A 19,493-nucleotide genomic window follows, 5' to 3' on the forward strand; every position below is an offset into this window, starting at 1 on the left:
AAAAAACAAACACATTATATTGCTTTATTTTCATTGTATCTGAGCAAATTGAAACCATTTTACTCCCTTCTCTGAGAATTCCTACTAGAGTCTCAATGATGCCCTGTTTGGGACAATTTGAAAAATGAACAAACAGGTTTTTCTTCTCTTTTGTGCAGAAGATGAGGAAATCAGCTGCAAAAAAACCAAAAAACAAACAAAAATCTATTTTAAAGTAAACTTTTGTTATCAGCTCTCACAAGATGGAGACAATGGACTCGGTCATACCACCTATTCTATTAATATCCAATCAAACTAAGATTTACATCAATAATGCCATAAAACATGCAAGGAGATATAAATAGGATATTTAGGATGACAATGAAATACCTAGAATGCAACCAACTCATTGAATCTCAATTTGTAATATTTCAGCAGGATGTTTCAGACAGTCCCTCCTGGCCTCACCATTTCAACACCCTTCCACTCTGTGTCAAGGCAGGACTGGTGGGCTGGGGTTTTGTTTTTTTGCCTCTGATTATGCTGACATTCACAGCTTTTTTCAAATGTACTGGCAGCCAACAATTCAGAAATATGAATTTCTTGATTTCTCGAGTTGCTGCATAAATTGAGTAGCTCCTTTGAAACCACACAAGTTTCATGGTTCCAATGACAGTTGTGAATAAAATGAATGAAGGTCTTTGCTGTAATATTAGTAGGGAAAGTACTGGAATGAAAACCATGCACCTGGTAAGGCTTCTCTGCCCCAAAAAACCCCAAAACTACTGGTTAAGGAGAGCTTAAAACAAAAATATCCCCATGTTCTGGAAGCTGCCATTATCTACTCTGAAGCTGTAGTTCTTCCAAAATCCAGCTCCAGGATGGTACCCCAAAAACCTGGAAAAATGTAAATGGTGACAGAGGAGACTTTGCTCCCAGAAAGGTTCATGTAGTATAACCTGGCAGTATTTCAGTATTATTTGCCATTACTTAATAACAAAATTATAATTATCCTCATGGATTGCATGCACATTCACAGGATCTGATGCTAAGCAACAAAATAAAACCTCCATGTGGTTTGTGACAGGTACTGAATAAAGTTCAGCTGTGAAAGTGGCCAAGCCCCTTAGTTTTATCTATTCACACCCATCATGTTGTTAAAGTAGTATTTTCTGTAACTGCATCTTAAGAAGTCTCTTTATTAACTGCCACTATTGTCCTTACACAGTCATCAGAAAAATATTCAAAGAAAAATGCTGTGATGTGCTTAGCAGCTCAAGGTATCAATTGATGCACAGGCAACCCAGTAAATTACACGAACTAGTAGCAGACAAAAAGCCAAATAGATGACATGAAAAAGAAGAAAGCCCCACAAGCCCCTCAAACACATCATCTGGTGGCATGAGGCAGCAAGTCAGTTAGCACTGACAAGAATAAGGTCACTTCTAAATGCCCATGCCTGAACTGAGTTCCTTCAGGTACCTTGCTATCCTTCCATTTCTCCATCCTGTAGGAGCTCAAAAACATTTCTGATAGCTCACTGACAAGTTTTGCACTCCTTGATTACATATTTTTTAAAGCATTCTCCCAGAGAACATAAAATCAGCACCATCATTATGTCAATCCCAAACTCCTCGTTACTAAGGCTGTGAGAAAGAACACACACCCTCCCCAGAGGAGATACTGCCCATATCCCTGAAAGAAACAACATTACTAAAAGGTTTAAAGTTTTAAACTGGCATGGAAAGCATCAAGGTCAGCTCCTTTGTCCTTGAGGGTTTTCAGACTGAGCTGCAGTGCAACAGGAGTTTGCATCTCCTGTTCAGATGCCTGCAGTGCAGGCACTAATGAACCCTCTCACAAATGAGCAGCTGACTGCTGCAATACTAGTGTGTCCTTTGGCTGGACAAAAACCACCCAACTTCACATGTTCTGCATGGGCTGAGCTGATGCTATGGATAACTAACTAGAAGCCTATGTCCAGTACAACCACCATGGATCCAAATGTTTTTGAGGCACACTGAAACTTAAAAGAAATCCTTGCTCATCAGCATCCAAAGAAATGATCTGCCTGGAAAGCTCTTCCTTGTATGATGTATCCTCTTACAAGGAAGCAGCAATCTCTGGACAATAAGTCTAAATTCTTGATCTGAAGCCAGAAGAATTCTTTGCTTGCTCTGTATGTGGTCCACACAAACAATAATTCCAACCCACACGGGATTTGGCACCAGCATTCACCAAGAAACCCCAGAGATGGAGGATGCAGATATTCCTCCACATGTAGGGCCCACCAGTAAGTTTTATAATCCTTCTGGGCCCTTCATAGGTAGGCATCAGAGCTTCTAGGCAGCACACACTGAAGAGTATAAAGGATACTGCATGCCAGAAAAAAAAACCATGCTGAGATGGAAAAATAGATCCCTTCCAACCCTTTTCTAACTCCTGTCTACAGTCCCTACAGCACAAGTGTACTGCCTAAACATGGAGGGAGAATTCCCACCTAACAACATCAAGAGTGGAGTGTCCTAAGGAAATGTTCTTCTGCAGCCAGGGAGCAGCATTCATCAGAGCTCAATCAAAACTGCAGCTTTTTTTTTTGCTTATATGAAAGCATACATTAACTACCACACAGAAATTCTTCCTGAGGCAAAGGAATATTCTTTTTATCAAAGCAGCTTTTTTGCTTGTTATGCAAAACCATTTTAAACACAAATAAGTGAAGGAGCACAAAGAAAATAAACAAACCAAAACCCAAAACCAACTAAAACCCAACCAACCCAAAACCCCTTTTTGCCATGTAACAGCTGTTACCTTGTTTGGGGAAGCATGAGGTAGTGGATGCTTTCAGTGTTCTTCTCCTGAACTGAGGCTGGATCAATAAGTGTCTTCAGATTCTGGTACATCAGCTCAGTGATAAATGGAGTGTATGGTGCCTGTAATGTTGCATTCAATCATCATCTTTAATGTTTGTACATTAGGAATCAATAATGCTTATTAATTGCAGAAAGAGAGTTCAGTGAAAATAATGCTTAAACAGCATCTTCAGTGCAGAACTGTTCATGTTCAAAACATAGACTGAAACAATGAAATTGCTACTACTTCTTCACCTCCTTCCTGGTATTTATTCATGTTACTTTTGGGCATCAGATAAGAAATCACAGTCTTCTAAAGGCAGGTGAAATTTCCCTTCTTTACATGGGGCAGACAGGCAAATAAAAGGGGAGGTGGAAAATGAACTGTGCCACACGTAATCAGCAGCAGTATGGCTTTTTTCTCCCTGTGTTCAGTTCCTGTGTCCCCAGACACAGACACATGCTTTTCATTACCTATATTAAAAATTCCAGAAGTGGCATGAAATTCCCTTACCATAAGTCTGCACATGGAGAACAAAACCCTAAATAAGGTTTCCAAGGCCATAATGCAGTCTTCAGTTCCATTTTCACCCTATTTGAAGAATTTAGCAAGAAAACAACTGTCATTTAAGAAACAGTAACTACACTTCAATAAAAATTTTAAAATTTCCTATGGTAAAGCAATAAACTGGTTTTCCAAACTTTATTCAGCTTGCTCAGCCTCACCCAGCAAGTGAAGCAGAATTGCTGGGCATTTTGTTTGCTGGGTTTTCCTCATAAAATAAAGAGAAGGAATAAAAAAGTTAAGATCTCCTGGCCACTCCAAGGTACAAACTGATATAACTTGAAATGCTGCATAAAGATTTTGTCTGACACCACAAAGCAGCTATGCATGCAGCCACCACAGCTCACTAGGGTTTTGTTCAGAGTACAGGATCACAGAAGCAGGTACCCACCTTGAGTCTCCTGCGATTCATCCTGACATACCAGTTGGTCAGGATATCAACAAACTTCACTAATCGAGGGACCACAGTGTACAGCCTGTAAGCTGGAAAGGAAAACGTTCACTGGAGTTAAGAGTTGTCCTTTTATCAAGCTCCTCTCAAGAAAACACATGATCATTTGTAGCCCTGGTGTTAAACACAACACTTGAGCAGAAGCATGTATGTTAGGAAGGTCCAAAAAGTCACTGACCATGCCATTATATAAAACTGTATTTTCAAATTAAAATTTAAAACTGTATGTTAAAAAATGTCATCAATTCTCATGCTTCAAGACAAAGACATCTCTCACCAAACTGCTTCCCTAATCCTACAGCACCATGCATTATGGGAGCCTTATGCTTTTATCTGACTCATAAAGAGGATAGTGGATAAGAGACTATTAATCTCAAGGGATTTGGCAAATCCTAGATTTGCACATGCTGTAAATACAGCCAAGTCCCTAGAACGAATTACTGTAGAAGCAGAGTAAAATTGTATTAATTATGCCAATATTTTCTAATTTTTGTTTGCCAGATTTAAAATAAAACACCTATTTCAGCCAATGCTACCTGAATTAACTGCAATCTTAATTATTTTTTTACGTAACACAGGAGGCTAAAAGATCCTAAGAGTAACAGCAAGTCTGAAGGGGTAAGAAGATAAACATCCCTCTATTTTCAAGTTCTGTGCAACTTCAAAGCGTGGAGGACTGGCAGCATGAAAAAGAAGGTTACCACAGGCATCACCATGCAACCAGCAAAACCAATTTCAGGTGCTCATGACAGAACTGGAGGGGGTGAGGGGGTAATGATGGACCTTAAACAGACCTTGGTTTTCTAAGGAAAAGCCTCTATATAACTTGTCTAAAAGCAAAGAGCTTTTTGATCTCTATTCTGAATCAGTTTCATTAATCAAGCAGCTACTGAATAAAATGGATCTTCACTCTAAAAGCTCCACCATGCTTTCCATTCCATTTTCTTAAATAGAACTCTTTATAAAGGCAGAGTACTGGTATTTAAAGCTAAAAAGGAAGTGCTCAGAAGATTCATGCCATGGCAGGGAAAGCATTATTTATGTGAGAATTTGTATTCCTAAGAAATTCCCAGCTCTCCTCTAGCTGCATGTTGTCTCCAGTTAGGAGACTGCTTGAAACCAGACAGAAGACCTCAACCCCAGCCCCATCTTTCAGGGACAACATATCTTTAACAAGAGATTCAAGTTAGCATGGAAACTCATGTTCTCCCCTCAAAAACTGGAAGCCCAGGTCATAAACCAAATGGTGAAATCTTACTTTTTCATGGCTCAAGGAAATGTGCACATCCACAGGCACACACAGATTGCAGTCACAATGAAAAAAGCTGCCTTGTAAAATAATATCTTGCATTAATTTAAAAAGAAAAAAGCAAAAAAAGCATAACTTACTGGTTTTAAATAAGGAACTTTAATCTGCCCTATTGCTTCCCGTAACACCTTTCCAACTCTTACTACTTGCCTTATTTACCAAAAGGCCCAAATCCCCAAAGTTTCTATCATAAAAGATGATGATTTAGCAGAGAAACTACACTACTCCTGAGCAGCTAATAACCCATTTGGGTCAGGTTGTTACTGCCACAGTGAAGCTAAATTACTGCTGGTGCTGAAAAGTTTCCTGGCCCACATCTCCCTGCCTTGCAGCATGTCTCTCTTCAGAGAGCCCAAATGCAGCTCCAGTTCTGGGCACACATTAAACAAGGGGAAAACACAACAGCAAAAACCTCCTAACAAATAGAGACATGGATTGGCTCAGTGCAGGTAATTTTCCATCAGTAATGGAAGTGACACTGCTTCTGTTTCCTGTTGTCTCCCTCTCTCCAATTGTGTATGTTCTAGGAAGTCAAAAGCTCCCATCCATGCCAGGATGAGACCTTTCCAAACTTTTCCAGGCTCTCCAAGGCATCCTGAATTTGGAGTGAGCACAGGCACCCTCCCCTTCCCCACCAAAGCCTATTCAAGTGAGCTCAATACTGCACTGACAGGGACTCCATTTCAGCTGAAATACTGCTGGCTATTCAAGCTGCTAGGAGAAACTGGGGCAGAATTAACATAAGTTTTACCTAATGGAAACATTTTTCAAGAGGCAGGCAACTGGTGTGAGATTTAGCCTCACTACAAGATAGACTCAGTTAAATGGGAGATGCTAAGCTGAACTGCAACATTTTTCAGGTTAGTGGGGCCTTTTGGCCATCCTGAGTTTCCAAATCATCTGTTCTTACTGACACTCACACCCCCAGGTGCAGGAAGAGCCCATTTCAGAGCAGACTGGGCCACTTCAACAACAGACAGTGCCCAAATATGCCCTCAGCATCCATGCCTCACCTGTGGTTTTGACATGGCAGAGACAACATTTTGTGATGCACGTTGCAGGTACCAAGAGTTGTATGGCATTAACTGCTGAACCCAAGAACTTTTTTTTCTCCCATCATGCCCTATCTACATCTTTTCTGCATTTATTTTTTCATCATTGTTATTTTCAAAATCTTGACTTCTGCAATGAAGCTTGTGTAATGTATTTGTCTCCTTTACCCATCACTTGAGGTTATCAGTTGCTATGATAACCTTCCCTTGCCTCTTCCTGATGTCTTTCCTACAATAAATCATATGGAATAGGAAGTCTTTTTTTAAAACCCCAAACTACTTTTTTTCAAGGGACCAGCATGAGAGTATCACATCACAGTACACAAACTTAGTGCATCTCATTATCTGTCTGACTGAATCAGAGTCTATGTAGAAAAATAAATTGAAAAATCATGCTTCTTAATCACTTCCAAACCAGATGTGTCACTTGCTCAATGAGCACATCATGTTACCTTCACCTAGCACAAGTCACTAACATTTAATATCAATACTGCAGTTTTAAATTGTCATTTTCCAACAGTTTTTTCCCTTGCTTTGAAGCATCTTCTTGCTCTATAAAGATGTCAGCTGACACATCCCTTTTCAGTAGCTCCATCTTCCTCTTAGAAATACAGAGCAGAGAATTCCTTTCTGCCTCCATGATCATCTTCTTGTAAACACTATTTCTGTTTCAACTGTGCAGTGATCAGAGATCCCAGGCACATGTTCACAAATTAACTTTCCACTGTCCCTCAAAATATTTTTCTTCTTTAGATGCAGCATCTGAACTTGCCTAGCTCTGCATACTGCCACCTGGCAGCACATGAAACTCAGCACACACCACCACCAAATTTCTAAGACAACAGTTCTGGGAAGAAGCCACATTTTCATCAACTCCTGACAGCTTTTATCCTATTCCTACTTTGGTAGCTTGAAGATTCTTTCTTCCTTTAATTAAATGTTCTTAGATGACCTCAGGTGAATTTTGTTATCACCAAAGTGAGCTGCTTTATCTGCTGTAGCAAAATAAATGCATCTTATTTGGTGCCAGTGAGCAGGCAGGTCTAAGAGGGGAACTGTAAGAGATGACTGTGTCCTCCAGCTCAGATCCTGCATCCAGCCATTTCCTCATGATCTACTACACCACTGATACTTTCTTTCCCCAACCCTAAGTACACCTGAAGAGTAAAAAAAAAAACTTTCTCAAGCTCTAAAACTATTTCAGAGTGACACTTAAGATCGTGGGCATGGGGTGGTGTTTGTTTATTCATAAACAGGGTATAAAATGGCAAAAGCCACCTTCTTTCTGATATCCAGGTTTTCAGCACCCTCTGAGGCACCTTTTAAAATCCCATTCTGGCTTCATTGCAAGCCTTCATGCTTCCTGGTTAAGAGTAACTACTTTAGGGGACTCTTGCAGCACCTTCTCTTTACAATTAATATTCTCTTAATACAACGAGAGCATTGATGAAAAAACCCAACATGTATTAAGGAAAACCAGGAGAGCATCTTTTTACAGCCATGCAATATCCCAGTGCTGTTCTGTCCTGCTCTACACACTCTCAGAATTATTAAAAAGAAACCCTCTCCACAGAACTGTGCAGGGGAAAATTTACTCCTCATGCTCATGAACCTCTAAAATTATTTTTTTTTAGCTGAAAAGAGCACTGCCCAATTTATCTCTCTTTTTTACAGCTTTCCCAAATTCTATTTGGCTTAATTTTCAGTGCTTTGTTGCTACTGCAATATTATTAATTGCTGTAAGCACTGCAGAAGATGTTGTTACAGCAACAACCTACATCACTGAGCTCATAGGATTAGCTAAGACAAAAAAAAAAAACCAAAAAAAAAACCCCTTCATCTATTTTTGAAATCTCCATCAAGCATAGTGAGATCTGTACTAGCACCCAGGAAAGCAGCATTCCCATGTATTATGGGAGCTGGTTCAAGATTTCCTTCCTGTCATCTGAAATGCAGAATTTTATGTGGAATCTGGAAACCTCTGGATGAACAGACAAGTCCTCTAATAAAAAATGGAACACCCATACATACAACCAACCAAAGGTGCATACCTGCCATTTCAGCTTTGAAGAACTGAATGAGTGACTGGGTGAAAGAAAGAATCCATTTATCCATGATGTTATTGCTCTCCTTAACTGTGTTCTCATTGTAAAGGAATTCTCTTCCCTCATCCTGTCATTAACATAAAACCAAAAAAACCACATTGTGTAAGTCATAAGGGTACACATTGAAACCTCTGTATCATCAATCCACTCAGCAGCCACTAATACTTTGTCACCTTCACTGTTTGCACTTGTTTCCTACCAGAGAACATTAATTTCCCAAAATATGCAGGTAAGAGAAATAGCTTAGGGAAACCTGAGTCCCACTGCTCTTGATTTCACCACCCTGTCCCTTCAGCTCCAAAGGGGGTCAGGTGTTTGGAGCTGTTAAAACAGACAAAAAGTAGTACAGCACACAACAGTGTGCAGCTGTTCTTTCCCTGTTGGCAGCACAAGTCAGAGCTTCCAGACACAGGGAAGGACTCTTGGATTTACATAGCTCTTTCATCTAGGAGGATCTGAAGCATTTATAAGAAATGTACTATAAAGATGAATTCTGTTGGGAGAAAAGGCATATAAACAATGCAATTATTTTAAAGGGCATGTGACAATTTCAACAGATTAAAACCACAGAAGAGGGTAGCAACCCCCACTGAAAAAACCAGGAGGAATTCCTACTCACCCAACATGCAAACAGTGCATTTTGTTGCTTTCTACAATACCCACATTTGCACCCATCACAAAAATCTCATATAACACTTTGCTGATTCTGTACAGCACAGCAAGCAAGACCACAAGTCAGTGCACTGGTCAGTGCATGCAGTCTGGCTCTTCTCCATATGCACAATCTTCTTCAGAACAGGCTGCTCTTTTATTTTTTTTTTTTCCGACTTACAAACAGTAATCAACATCTGGCTTTAAGAGTCTGTGGACTTCCCCTTCCCTTAGGAGTCCAGACAAGAAATCTGTTTGATTGTTCAACCCAGTAATTATGCATCCAGTGACTTAATACAAAGGAGAAAACTCTTAGGAAAGAAATGCACCTGCACACCCACAAGTGCAGCAGTCCCAGTGTGAGGTCAGCAATCACTTAAGCAGCTACAGTTACTGTGATAATTACAGTAAGCATAAAATTATTATTAGACTTAATCCAGGACACTGTGACTGTAGTTTCTCTCTTGCAAGAAGCACAATTCAATGAAAGAGTTGTTTAAGCCTGGATATGAAATCTAATTTAAGCACTATCACCTCCACTAGCACATTCTTTTGCCTAATCTGGTGCATAAGAATGATTTCACTATCCATTTAGATAGACAAATTATGTCTGCTGAGTTACCAAAACTATCTGCTTAACCACTTGGATTTTCCACTGGGGTCTTCCATCCCCACACCCTGGCTGATCTTGCAGGACTCAGTGGGATTACAGCAAAAAGCTTCAAAGCACATGGCAGATAATTCAAAGTTCAAACAGGAAAAACCGAAATAATTTGGGGGGCAAATGGATAAGTTTGTCTAATGAAAGATGTCTAGAGATCCTGAGAAAAGATTCATTAAATATTAGGTTCTGAAGTTACCAGACTTCCTCCCCAAAAGGAGTTATTGAAAAGATAAAACCATTTATTTATGTCAGCTGTTTACTATTTCTTACAGTCAGCAGCCTTTATTGCTACACATGGCAGCTCTTCCAAGTGACTGAGCTGCTACTGTAATGTCATGTACACTGCAAGGTCCAGACTTTTTTGCTTAGTTCCCATTCTTCCACAGAAGTGTGCATGAAGTGGTAACCTATCACTCAGCAGAAAGACTGGAATCAGTTTGAACAGAGGCTATATAATGTACACATAAAATTTTCAATTTAAATGAAAAACTTCTGTAAGAAAAGATTTATTCTTGCTTTCATTCTGCAAAGTGTGGAAACTCATGTCGCTCATCCAGAGTTTTTTAATAGACTTCAAAAGTAATCTACAAGTCTAAAGCACTGTTGCAGATCATTTACCTTCCTTTCCATTTAATTTCATCCTTTTTTTTCCCCGTTGCATTTAAATTTGTATCTAAAAAATTAACTGTCATGTTACAGAAGGCAATCTTCTTGCTGTGGGTAATGTATTCAGTACCAAGTATTCCCAATTTAAACATTTTTATGCATATTCATAATTAAAGTCACAGTAAATGAGTTAGCTTGAGAAATTGTCACAGCAGACACTACTGAAAATAACTTTCTTTTCATTACTCATTTGCAGTTCTATTTGTGTTAAATCTGATGCTATTAAGCAATGCTCTCAGTGCAAGGGAATATGCAGCCCAGATGCCATCCTGACAGCATCCTGCCTGTGCTGGAGCCACGCCTGACTCCACAGCAGAGCAAAAGCAGTGGCAGCAGCCAAGGCAGTGCCTGTGACCCCTGCTGCCTCCAAGCTATGACACAAACACTGGGAAGACAATTACTAGAAAACCAGCAAGGCTTACTGTGGACATTCCAGAAGGATTCCCTCAAGCACAAGCAGTTCCTGGCTTTAACTGGGGTTCTCAGTAAGGCAAGCAGCAGCAGATAATTGCTTAGTGTGCACAAACCCCACAAACTGGTGGTTCCTATCTCATTCTCTGATTGCTACAGCATGAATGAAGTAGCATTTATCCCAAATAAAAGGAACTGAGAACACCCTAATTTGAGAAATGACAGTTGTTATATCTTGACAGCCCCCTACCTTCCACTCCTGCTTCCTATATAATGATGTTTGGTCAGGAAGAGAAATAAGCAGGGTGATCAGCTTCACAACACTGCAAATAACACAGAAATTAACAGCAAGCATTCACCCCCTGATTTCATTTTGAAGTCAGCCTTGCACCGAACAAGGCTGTAAAAGCTCAGATGACCTCCTGAGGTCTCTTCCAACCTAACTTGCTCTGTGGCACTATTTCACTCTAATAGAGGGAAAAGCACAAAGCCCCCTCCCCTCTGCTCTCCCACGCTCAGGAGATCTGTACCTTGTGCTGCAGGATCTGAACGTTCTGAACAAGGAAGCGATATGCGTTGTACCAGGGCAGGAAGACATCCTTCAAGATGTCCCTTACTCCTTCCTCCTTAAATCTCAGATTTTCTGCTCTCACCACAGGAGAATTGATCAGGTATAACCTGCAAAACAAGAACACAATACTTAAAAGCTAAAACTTTCCTCAAATCAAACCAGCATTATTAAGTTTTCTAACAATGTATGAGAACCAAAGTAACATCCTTTTGATTTCCCTAAAACACTCTCCTGTGGCATTGGTATTCCTGCTGCATTTTTAAGAACAGATTGAGAGATGCACCACATCACTTCTAACAGCAATGCTCACCTCAGGACACAGGAAAATATTACAAAATATATGTAAATATTACAACCAGTAAATTCTCCTCTGGACCTACTTCAAGTTTTACACTTATCCAACCCAAATCATACATCTTAGGAGTACTGAAATAACTGCTTTGGACAACTCCTACAGCTCACACACAGGATTCAAATTTCAGCTAGTCTGAAGTTGGACTGTTAAAATTAACTGTGCTGATATTTCTTCTCTTTGCCCTTCCCATTCAATTCCACATTCATTTAAACAACTTACATTTACATTTTGTGCTGATGTATTTATCAAGCTACTGCTGAGAATACTTCAAAGCTGTCATTAAAGAAACCACATAGATGTTCTGGAAAAGCTAAAGAAATTCTAAAGGGAAACAGTGCAAAGGAGAAAAAAAAGAGTTGTAGCTTTTTCTATAAACAGAACACATCAGGAGCTTCAGTGAATAAGCAGAGGCAACTGAATCACAGAGCTCCTTCCATAAACGAACCTCCTCTACAATGCTTTTTACTCTCTATGTGGGTGTACTTATAAATAAATGTGAGATTAAGGAATGAGTACAGAGGCAGAAAAATGAATTAGCTTTTAAGAAACATAAAAATGACAAATAATGGAAGTGTAACTTCTGGTACTTGAGAATTTTGGTTTTGTTCTTCAAAAAAAGGCACATTTTTTCCAACTGAAACATCACCTGCAATTTAAAAATCTGAGTGACTCCAGCTCTTTTCACTCATATTGTTTCAGCTACCAATCCACTGTTATTCTGCTAATGCACCTGGATTATTTTTAGGGAACAATATTGACTAAATTTATTAAATCCACCCAATTCTCCACTATAAACATTTAAATGCTAAAGCATGAAAGAGTAAGGAGCTTCACATCTTTATTATTAAGAAATTACGTAGAACAAGCAAAATAACAAGCAAAGGACAAGCAATTACACAGAACCTCTCAAATAAACAAAAAACCTAAAAATAAACAAAAGAAAATTAAAAAAAAAATTAAATAAACAAAAAACCTAAGCTTTTATTCAGCCCAATCATTATCCTGTATCACTGTAACATACAATTCAATGTGTGTGATGGTAATAAGGTTTTCTTGTGTAAATCAAGAATTACAGGGCTCTTGAGATAAGGGTAAGTAGTGTACTCATGCAGTTATTAAAATGTCTTCTTTGTACCCTTACCTTAAGCTACCACTTCATACACACAGTAAGTTCATCTAGCTGAAGAACCAATTAGGAACTGCATAATTACATTTATACATTGGTATAATTTTAATGAAACAATTGGTTTGTGTTTTACCTCTGTTTCACCAGGGCAATTTATATACATAGGCTGCTTCACTTCAGCTTCTCTGGTTTCACTGCTATTAGTACATACTCTACACTTTTACAGCAAAAAATAAACACTTCCTTTAGAAAATGTACAGTATAAGCAGCAAACAAACATTTCTGTGCATTACACTGTAATCCTCACCCAGCACAATGACTGTAGAGTGAACTCATTTTATTATTCTCAAAGATATTATCCAGATTTTCACTGTGTCAGCTCAGAGGATTAGCTCCAGTTGCAGGCAGTGCCACTGGAGTGGAAGCATTCTGTGCAAACTGGGCACCCAGTTTCTGACAGAGGGCCTCCAGTCAGCTTTGGCTGTCACCAGCCTTGAGGAAGATAAGATGAGGCATGGCAAGTCCAAGCATTCAGTCTGCTACCAGTTCTTTTGAGTCACCCACTCTCAGATATTTGGCTGCCACAGTGGTCTAGAAGTTTCTAAAATCCTCAAAAACCCATAAGCAGCCTTCCAAGTACATGTCTGCTATGAACAGAAAGCTAACACATAAAATTAATTTTAAAAGTCCTACCTTAGTGCATCAGCTCCATAACTATTTACAATATTCATTGGATCAGGATAATTCTTCTTCCTTTTGCTCATTTTTTGGCCATCACTAGAAAACAGAAGAATGCAGGCATAAATTTCTAGACTTCTTGTAATAAATGGATTTTTAAAAGGTCCTCCAAATCTAGCTTCATTTTCTGACCTACTATGTACTTGGCAGCACAGACATGATGATGTATTAACAGATCATTTCAGTACAACTGCTGAACCCATGAAAGCAACTGAAAAAAAAAACCAACAAAAATTCAAGAGGCTCCTATATTAAAAATCCAAGCAGAAAAATCTCTTTTCTACAAAAATGGAGGGAAGATGCACTTGTTTTGAATCAGTCTGTCCAGCAGCTGGCAAAGCTAGTTTTGAAAATAAAGGGAAACAAATCTAATCAACTTACTTAAAATTGCATCTAAGCCAGTAGCTATAATACCCTTTACACTGCATATCAAGTATCATTTATTTCCTATATAGACTTGTTATTAATTTTCTCTCTCTTTAGGAAGGACTAAATCTGCTGGAAATAAACAAGTGCAACAGATAGCTGGGATATATAATGCTCTCAGGTGCCTCTTACCTCCTGTAACACTGCTCTATCATTCTGACAAGCCCTAAGAGCTGTGAAGTCTCCTTCTGATTTAATTCACAATTTGCAGATCCTTGTATGAAGTGTTGTTTGGCTACAAATGTGTTCAGGAAAGCAGTGACAAAGACACCAACCTGGCAAGAACGAGGCCATTCACAATGACATTCTTGAAAGGAGGCCTTCCAAAAAGAGCAGTGGACAGCACCAGCAGAGTGTAGAACCTGAAACAAGCAGCAACAGAAACTTGGCTTTCTAAATACATCAAGCTAAGTCTGCATGTCCTCTTCCATCACTGCAAAACATGTAGGTGCTCCCCACACCAAGGGCAGCAGGGGGGTTGCCCCCACCCAGTTTGATGTGTTTACAATAATTCCATAAATCTCTAGGACTCTGAAGAAATCCCTGCTGCAGCAAGCACAGGAACCCATTGTTCAACACCTCAGTGTACAATGGTACCTGCAAAATTAAATGGAGGTGCCAGATGATGTGATTATTCCATGCTCAGGAGTCAGAACCTTTACCAAGCAGGTTATATATGAGCTCCTGTAACTGCATGGATAGTAATTATTTTAAAGGAAACAACTGGAAGGTGAGCCACAGCTTTCCTGGTTAAAAAGGAGTATCACACTGCTTAGCAACCTTAAAAGAGCAGTTCATTATACAAAAGCTAATTGATTTAGAATAAAACACAGGAGGCTGTGCCTCAGAACCAGGCAATTTGCATGAAGGTTCAGTAGAGAAACTCTTCAGTGAAAAAATAAAAAAACCCAACACCTCACCTGCATATTCCAAAGTAGTTTCAGTCCAAAAGCTGCCTATGAGTGTAAAAGCATTACTCTGAAACTTGAGGGTCCAAAGCTTTATAAATGCAAAGGTTTATAAATGCAGTAATGACAACTCTGATGCTTTTGATGACAACTCTCTGACAGGCTTTTAACTCTCCCAATCACCTCAGTTCACACTGTAGGATACAAATTCCCTTTATTAACTTGCACTGACATTCCATGAACTCTAACACTCCTCCACCTGTACACAAAAACGTGCCCAGTAAATCCCCATTTTCTAAAAATTCCTCATTTTTAGCCTTCTTAAGAAAACCCTTAAACACAAACATCTGAGCCTTTGCTCTTTCGTTTTCATTTTTTGGCAATTACAGTCAATGCCCTTTTATCTTTATAAAATATAAGAGGAAGAAAATGAGCTTCTGACCATGCCTTTTTACATGGGTTTTACATGTTTTTATCATGTGTTCTTCATTTGTCTCCTTTACTAAAAAACAACACACAACATCCCCACAATTTTTTCTTTTGTTGCTGGTTTGTTTTTTTTTTCCTCTGTTTTCTCAGATTTAAGAGAGGAAACTAAGTTTTTAACTCTCCTTTTTGGGGCATAATGAGCAATGTTACAGAAACTGTAATTAGTATTATTATTTTTAAAGCCCTTAGGTGGCAACTATGCTCCAAGGGAATTTAGTTTATTTAGTATTAATAGCTCAAGGTGCTAGGAGGAAGAATTCTAACTTGTACATAGTGAAAAGTACTAATCAAGAAAACAGAAAAATTAATCTTAAAAATCTGTCAATTCTCACAGCCAACCTCAAGCTTTAAAAAGAGAATAAACACCTAAAAATGCCAAAGCTAAAACTATGTGCATGTGTGCATGCATGTATGTATGTATGAGAACATTACCCTGAGAAAATCTGAGCTCAGAGAAAATATTTCATCCATGACTGAAGAGCAGTTGACCAGAGAGGAATCAAAAAAGCAGATAAAGCTTACACTTAGAAAATTTGGTTCCTGTAAGATCTCAACAACAGAAGGTTTGACAAATTTATTTTTCCCTACCAATATAAACCCAAAAATTCAAATTCTAGGGGGCAAGAATTACAAGCCTGTACATTGGCTTCAAAACACTGACTTCTAGTTGGGCTGACTCAATTGCTGTTCTGTTTCAAGTAGATAACTGAAAGTTCTGTGATATTTCAGTTGCTGAGATTCCTCCTGAGCAGCCCAAAGACCTGCCCTGTTACCTAGTGATGCTTTTCATGAGGGTCAGGAAGACTGCTTATTAATACGTTGCCTTTCTGCAACATTTTTGGCAGTAAGTTTTAGAATACCTTGACTTTTAGTGAGAGGAAAAACATGAAATAAACAAATCATACATTTACTGATCTCTGCACTATTAAAGGACCACACACATGTTAGATGCAGGGTAATAATACACCATAACAAAGGGGCAGAAAATTACCATCCTCGGGTTTGGTCAATGCCTTCAGCAATGAAGTCAGCAGGGAAAGCATCTTCAAGTTCTTTCTTGTTTTCAAATGGGTAATGGACCTGTGCATAAGGCATGCTGCCACTCTCAAACCAGCAGTCAAACACTTCAGCCACCCGGCGCAGCCAGCCCTTGCCACAGCGTGAGGGGATAGTTAGGTGGTCAATGCTATGGGAAAGAGAAGGATGGACAAATGCTGAACAACAAAACCAACTAGAATTAGCACCAAAAAAGTTAACATTCTGATTTTACATCAGGTATGACAAGAGTTTGGGGGTTAATTTTAAAAGATTCCTCAAAATTGTCAGCATTTCCTTTAACAATTTTTACCATTCACAGCTTCTTTAGAGATTATTTTTTTTTTTTTAATAAGAAGTGAAAGGAAGATTTATACATGTTAACTTAATGTCCTCTTACTCTTTTCAGTTTTACAGGGCTTGGGCAAAGAAAACCAGTAAATTTTATGTCTGCTCAAGCATTTTTAGGAATGAGTTAATAGTCTCTATGCCCAACCTTTCTCGATGGAGATCAGTGACTTTCACTCCAGACAGCTCTTCCAGTTCTGCTATGGAACCAACACAAACTACCTGTAAGAGACACTCAAAACATTTAGTCAGTTATTTGCAATCCCTAGCAATGCCTTATAACATTAGACAGGAGATCTGTAGGTGAGTCAGTATCAGCTGATAAAGCTGAAATACAATAAATACTGTGCAAGGTCCCTTTCTTGAAACTAACAGAAAAGTATTTTAGAGATCACTGCCCTGATTCAAGACAAAGAATGCCAGAATAGTTGGAGAACTGAATGAAGTAGGATATTCTCCAGACATCAAAAGGTGGGGTTTTCTTGTCTGTGTTTCTTTTCAAACAACCCACAACACTATCATTTCAGAAAATTCAGTAATTCTGACTTTTGAACAGATAAGACTTTCAGATCATGGCTTTCTCCTCTGAAGCTAAAGCAAGCAGCTAAATTGCTCATAATTGTGTGTAAGTGTTCCAGCCAGCTATACTAAACTGCTCAGATTAATGGCATCTTATTTAAAGTGAAAAATAATGTGTCACATCTAGCAAAGTGGTTGTTATGAAAGGTACAGAATTCTCTTCATTTTATTGCATCAACACACTAGAAAGCACAAAGTTTCAGCAATACATTTACATCAGCATCATGAAATGTTGATGAAACAAATGATATGGAGAAATTGTGTGTTGGACTGAAGGAGAAAAACAAAACTTTCTTTGCTTTGCATTTTAATCAAGTTTATCCCTCCCAGAGCCCTGTGGCCCTCTCTCATCTGCAGGATTCACAAGCCACAAGCTGCAGTACAGGTCAGGATTTTGGCCATCCAGTCCCACATGCTATCACCCAATTCAGAATTATCACCAGAAAATTTGGTTTTGATTGATCTGACAGGGAAGGAATTAAATGTACCAAAGCAGAGAAGCTGTGGGTAGGTATTTTTTATATAAAACAACTTATACCTTGCTCTTAGCTTACAGTAAGTAAGACTACCAGTCAATTCATGGAGCTAGTCTTAAATATATGCATATGCATACACACAGCAACTGTGACTGACCAAAAGGTTTTGGTGTATTTAATTCCAAAAAAACTTAGGCATTACAGAGACAGAAACTCAGTGTGATCTGGTTTTTAAGCCACAATTTTCCCAGGCTGATTCAACTACTGATCTGCATCTTCTGCATCTGCATCAATCACCATCTTTTGGGGGTAACTTACTTTGGACATCTGATTTTTAATGAAAAACTTGTCTATTTACCTTGTTTTTCTATAGAGAGGGAAGCATTACAATGTTTATGAAAACCAAGTACAACGGTGTGCACTGAGGGATTGATCCCAGTTAAAAATACACCTTTATCAACAAACTATTTTAACCCAGATCTGCTCTTCATTCACTGAGTGGCCCCATAAGCAACCATCCAAGCTCAAGTGAGGAGGCAGCAGGTGCTGAGCAAAAGAAAAGGTATTATTAGCAGTACAGGTACAAAATGTCCCCACATCCACTGTTTCCTTATCTTTGCTAGCCTATATATTTGAACATCCCTTCACACTATGCTCTGGGTTAAAATCTGTTGATTTTTGAAGCAAGCATTTCAGTACTCAAGTGAGCTCCTGAATCCTGGGTGCATTTACAGAACTGCACACAGCAGAATACATTCATAGAAGAAATAACTCCCAATCCACATGAAAAACCTAACAAGTACCAGAGGAATGCAGGTATGACCAGCAAACAACTGCCTCTAAGTTAATCAGATGTTCCCCCAAGGATAGGTTGTTATATACTGAAAGGCAAGAGAACAATACAGAAGTAGATGCTCAAATCTGATCCCTCCTTAGGTCACACCCATGCATTTGTGCAAGAAAAAAAATCTGCTTTATGCTCTCAAATCAAAGCAATGTCTTCAATTACATTTCCTCAAAAACAATGACTACTTCAGTAGCCTGGCCCCATGCCCCAGTCACTTGTTCCTCCTCTGCTTTCTTCTTTTGCCACATCAACTACAAAACCAGCTGTATCAACATCTGCTAGTGGACAGCAAAGACTGGAATATCTAGGCTGGGACTGAGCATCACTGAGACATGATGTGAAATCAGAGGTCAAGGTAAAATACCCTTAACAAAATTAACATCAGCATTATATCCAGGATTATCCATGTACACAGAAAAATAAAGCCATCCAGAAGCATTTGTGGATATCAATGTTCCTGTGACATAGTTCTGCACAAATTAAGTACAAATGTTTGCTATCATTGCTTTATAATTTAATATATATTTATTTACATATTATATTTATAATTTAATTTTAGGTCTTTTAAGTACCTATAATTAAGGAGTGATGACTGTTCACAGAAAGAAAGAAGTCCATGCAGTGTTTCAGAGTATCAGTTAGAAGTTCTGGGATCTTTAGAATGTATGTTCTGAATAGTAATTAGAAAAATAAACGACTGCTAAGGTCAGGTAGATGTAGGATTCTTAACAGAGCCTCCAAGCAGAGTGGAAACAGACTAAAGAAGTTAATAGTCTCTATGCCCAACCTTTCTCGATGGAGATCAGTGACTTTCACTCCAGACAGCTCTCCCTTCAGGAGAGCACAGTCAGGGTCCTCTCATTCCAACTCTTACTCAAGACTGGGTTCAC

The 19,493-nt window shown here is 38.8% G+C and overlaps 1 protein-coding gene across 8 annotated transcripts in view; it reads right to left on the reverse strand.

Annotated features, from left to right (window-relative positions):
* Window positions 1–19,493, reverse strand: part of IARS1 (isoleucyl-tRNA synthetase 1) — a 100,228-nt gene that overhangs the window by 26,408 nt on the left and 54,327 nt on the right. For all 8 annotated transcript variants that reach the window (XM_030458255.1, XM_030458256.1, XM_030458254.1 and 5 more), the window contains 9 exons: window positions 16,850–16,923; window positions 16,310–16,504; window positions 14,197–14,283; window positions 13,451–13,534; window positions 11,236–11,383; window positions 8,260–8,380; window positions 3,788–3,879; window positions 3,346–3,423; window positions 2,791–2,912 (listed from right to left, as the gene is read on the reverse strand). In XM_030458255.1, coding sequence (XP_030314115.1) covers window positions 2,791–2,912; window positions 3,346–3,423; window positions 3,788–3,879; window positions 8,260–8,380; window positions 11,236–11,383; window positions 13,451–13,534; window positions 14,197–14,283; window positions 16,310–16,504; window positions 16,850–16,923 — 1,001 coding nt within the window. The remainder of the gene's footprint in view (window positions 1–2,790; window positions 2,913–3,345; window positions 3,424–3,787; window positions 3,880–8,259; window positions 8,381–11,235; window positions 11,384–13,450; window positions 13,535–14,196; window positions 14,284–16,309; window positions 16,505–16,849; window positions 16,924–19,493) is intronic.

Source organism: Calypte anna, chromosome 12, assembly GCF_003957555.1.
Source record: "Calypte anna isolate BGI_N300 chromosome 12, bCalAnn1_v1.p, whole genome shotgun sequence".
NCBI classification, from domain to species: domain Eukaryota; kingdom Metazoa; phylum Chordata; class Aves; order Apodiformes; family Trochilidae; genus Calypte; species Calypte anna.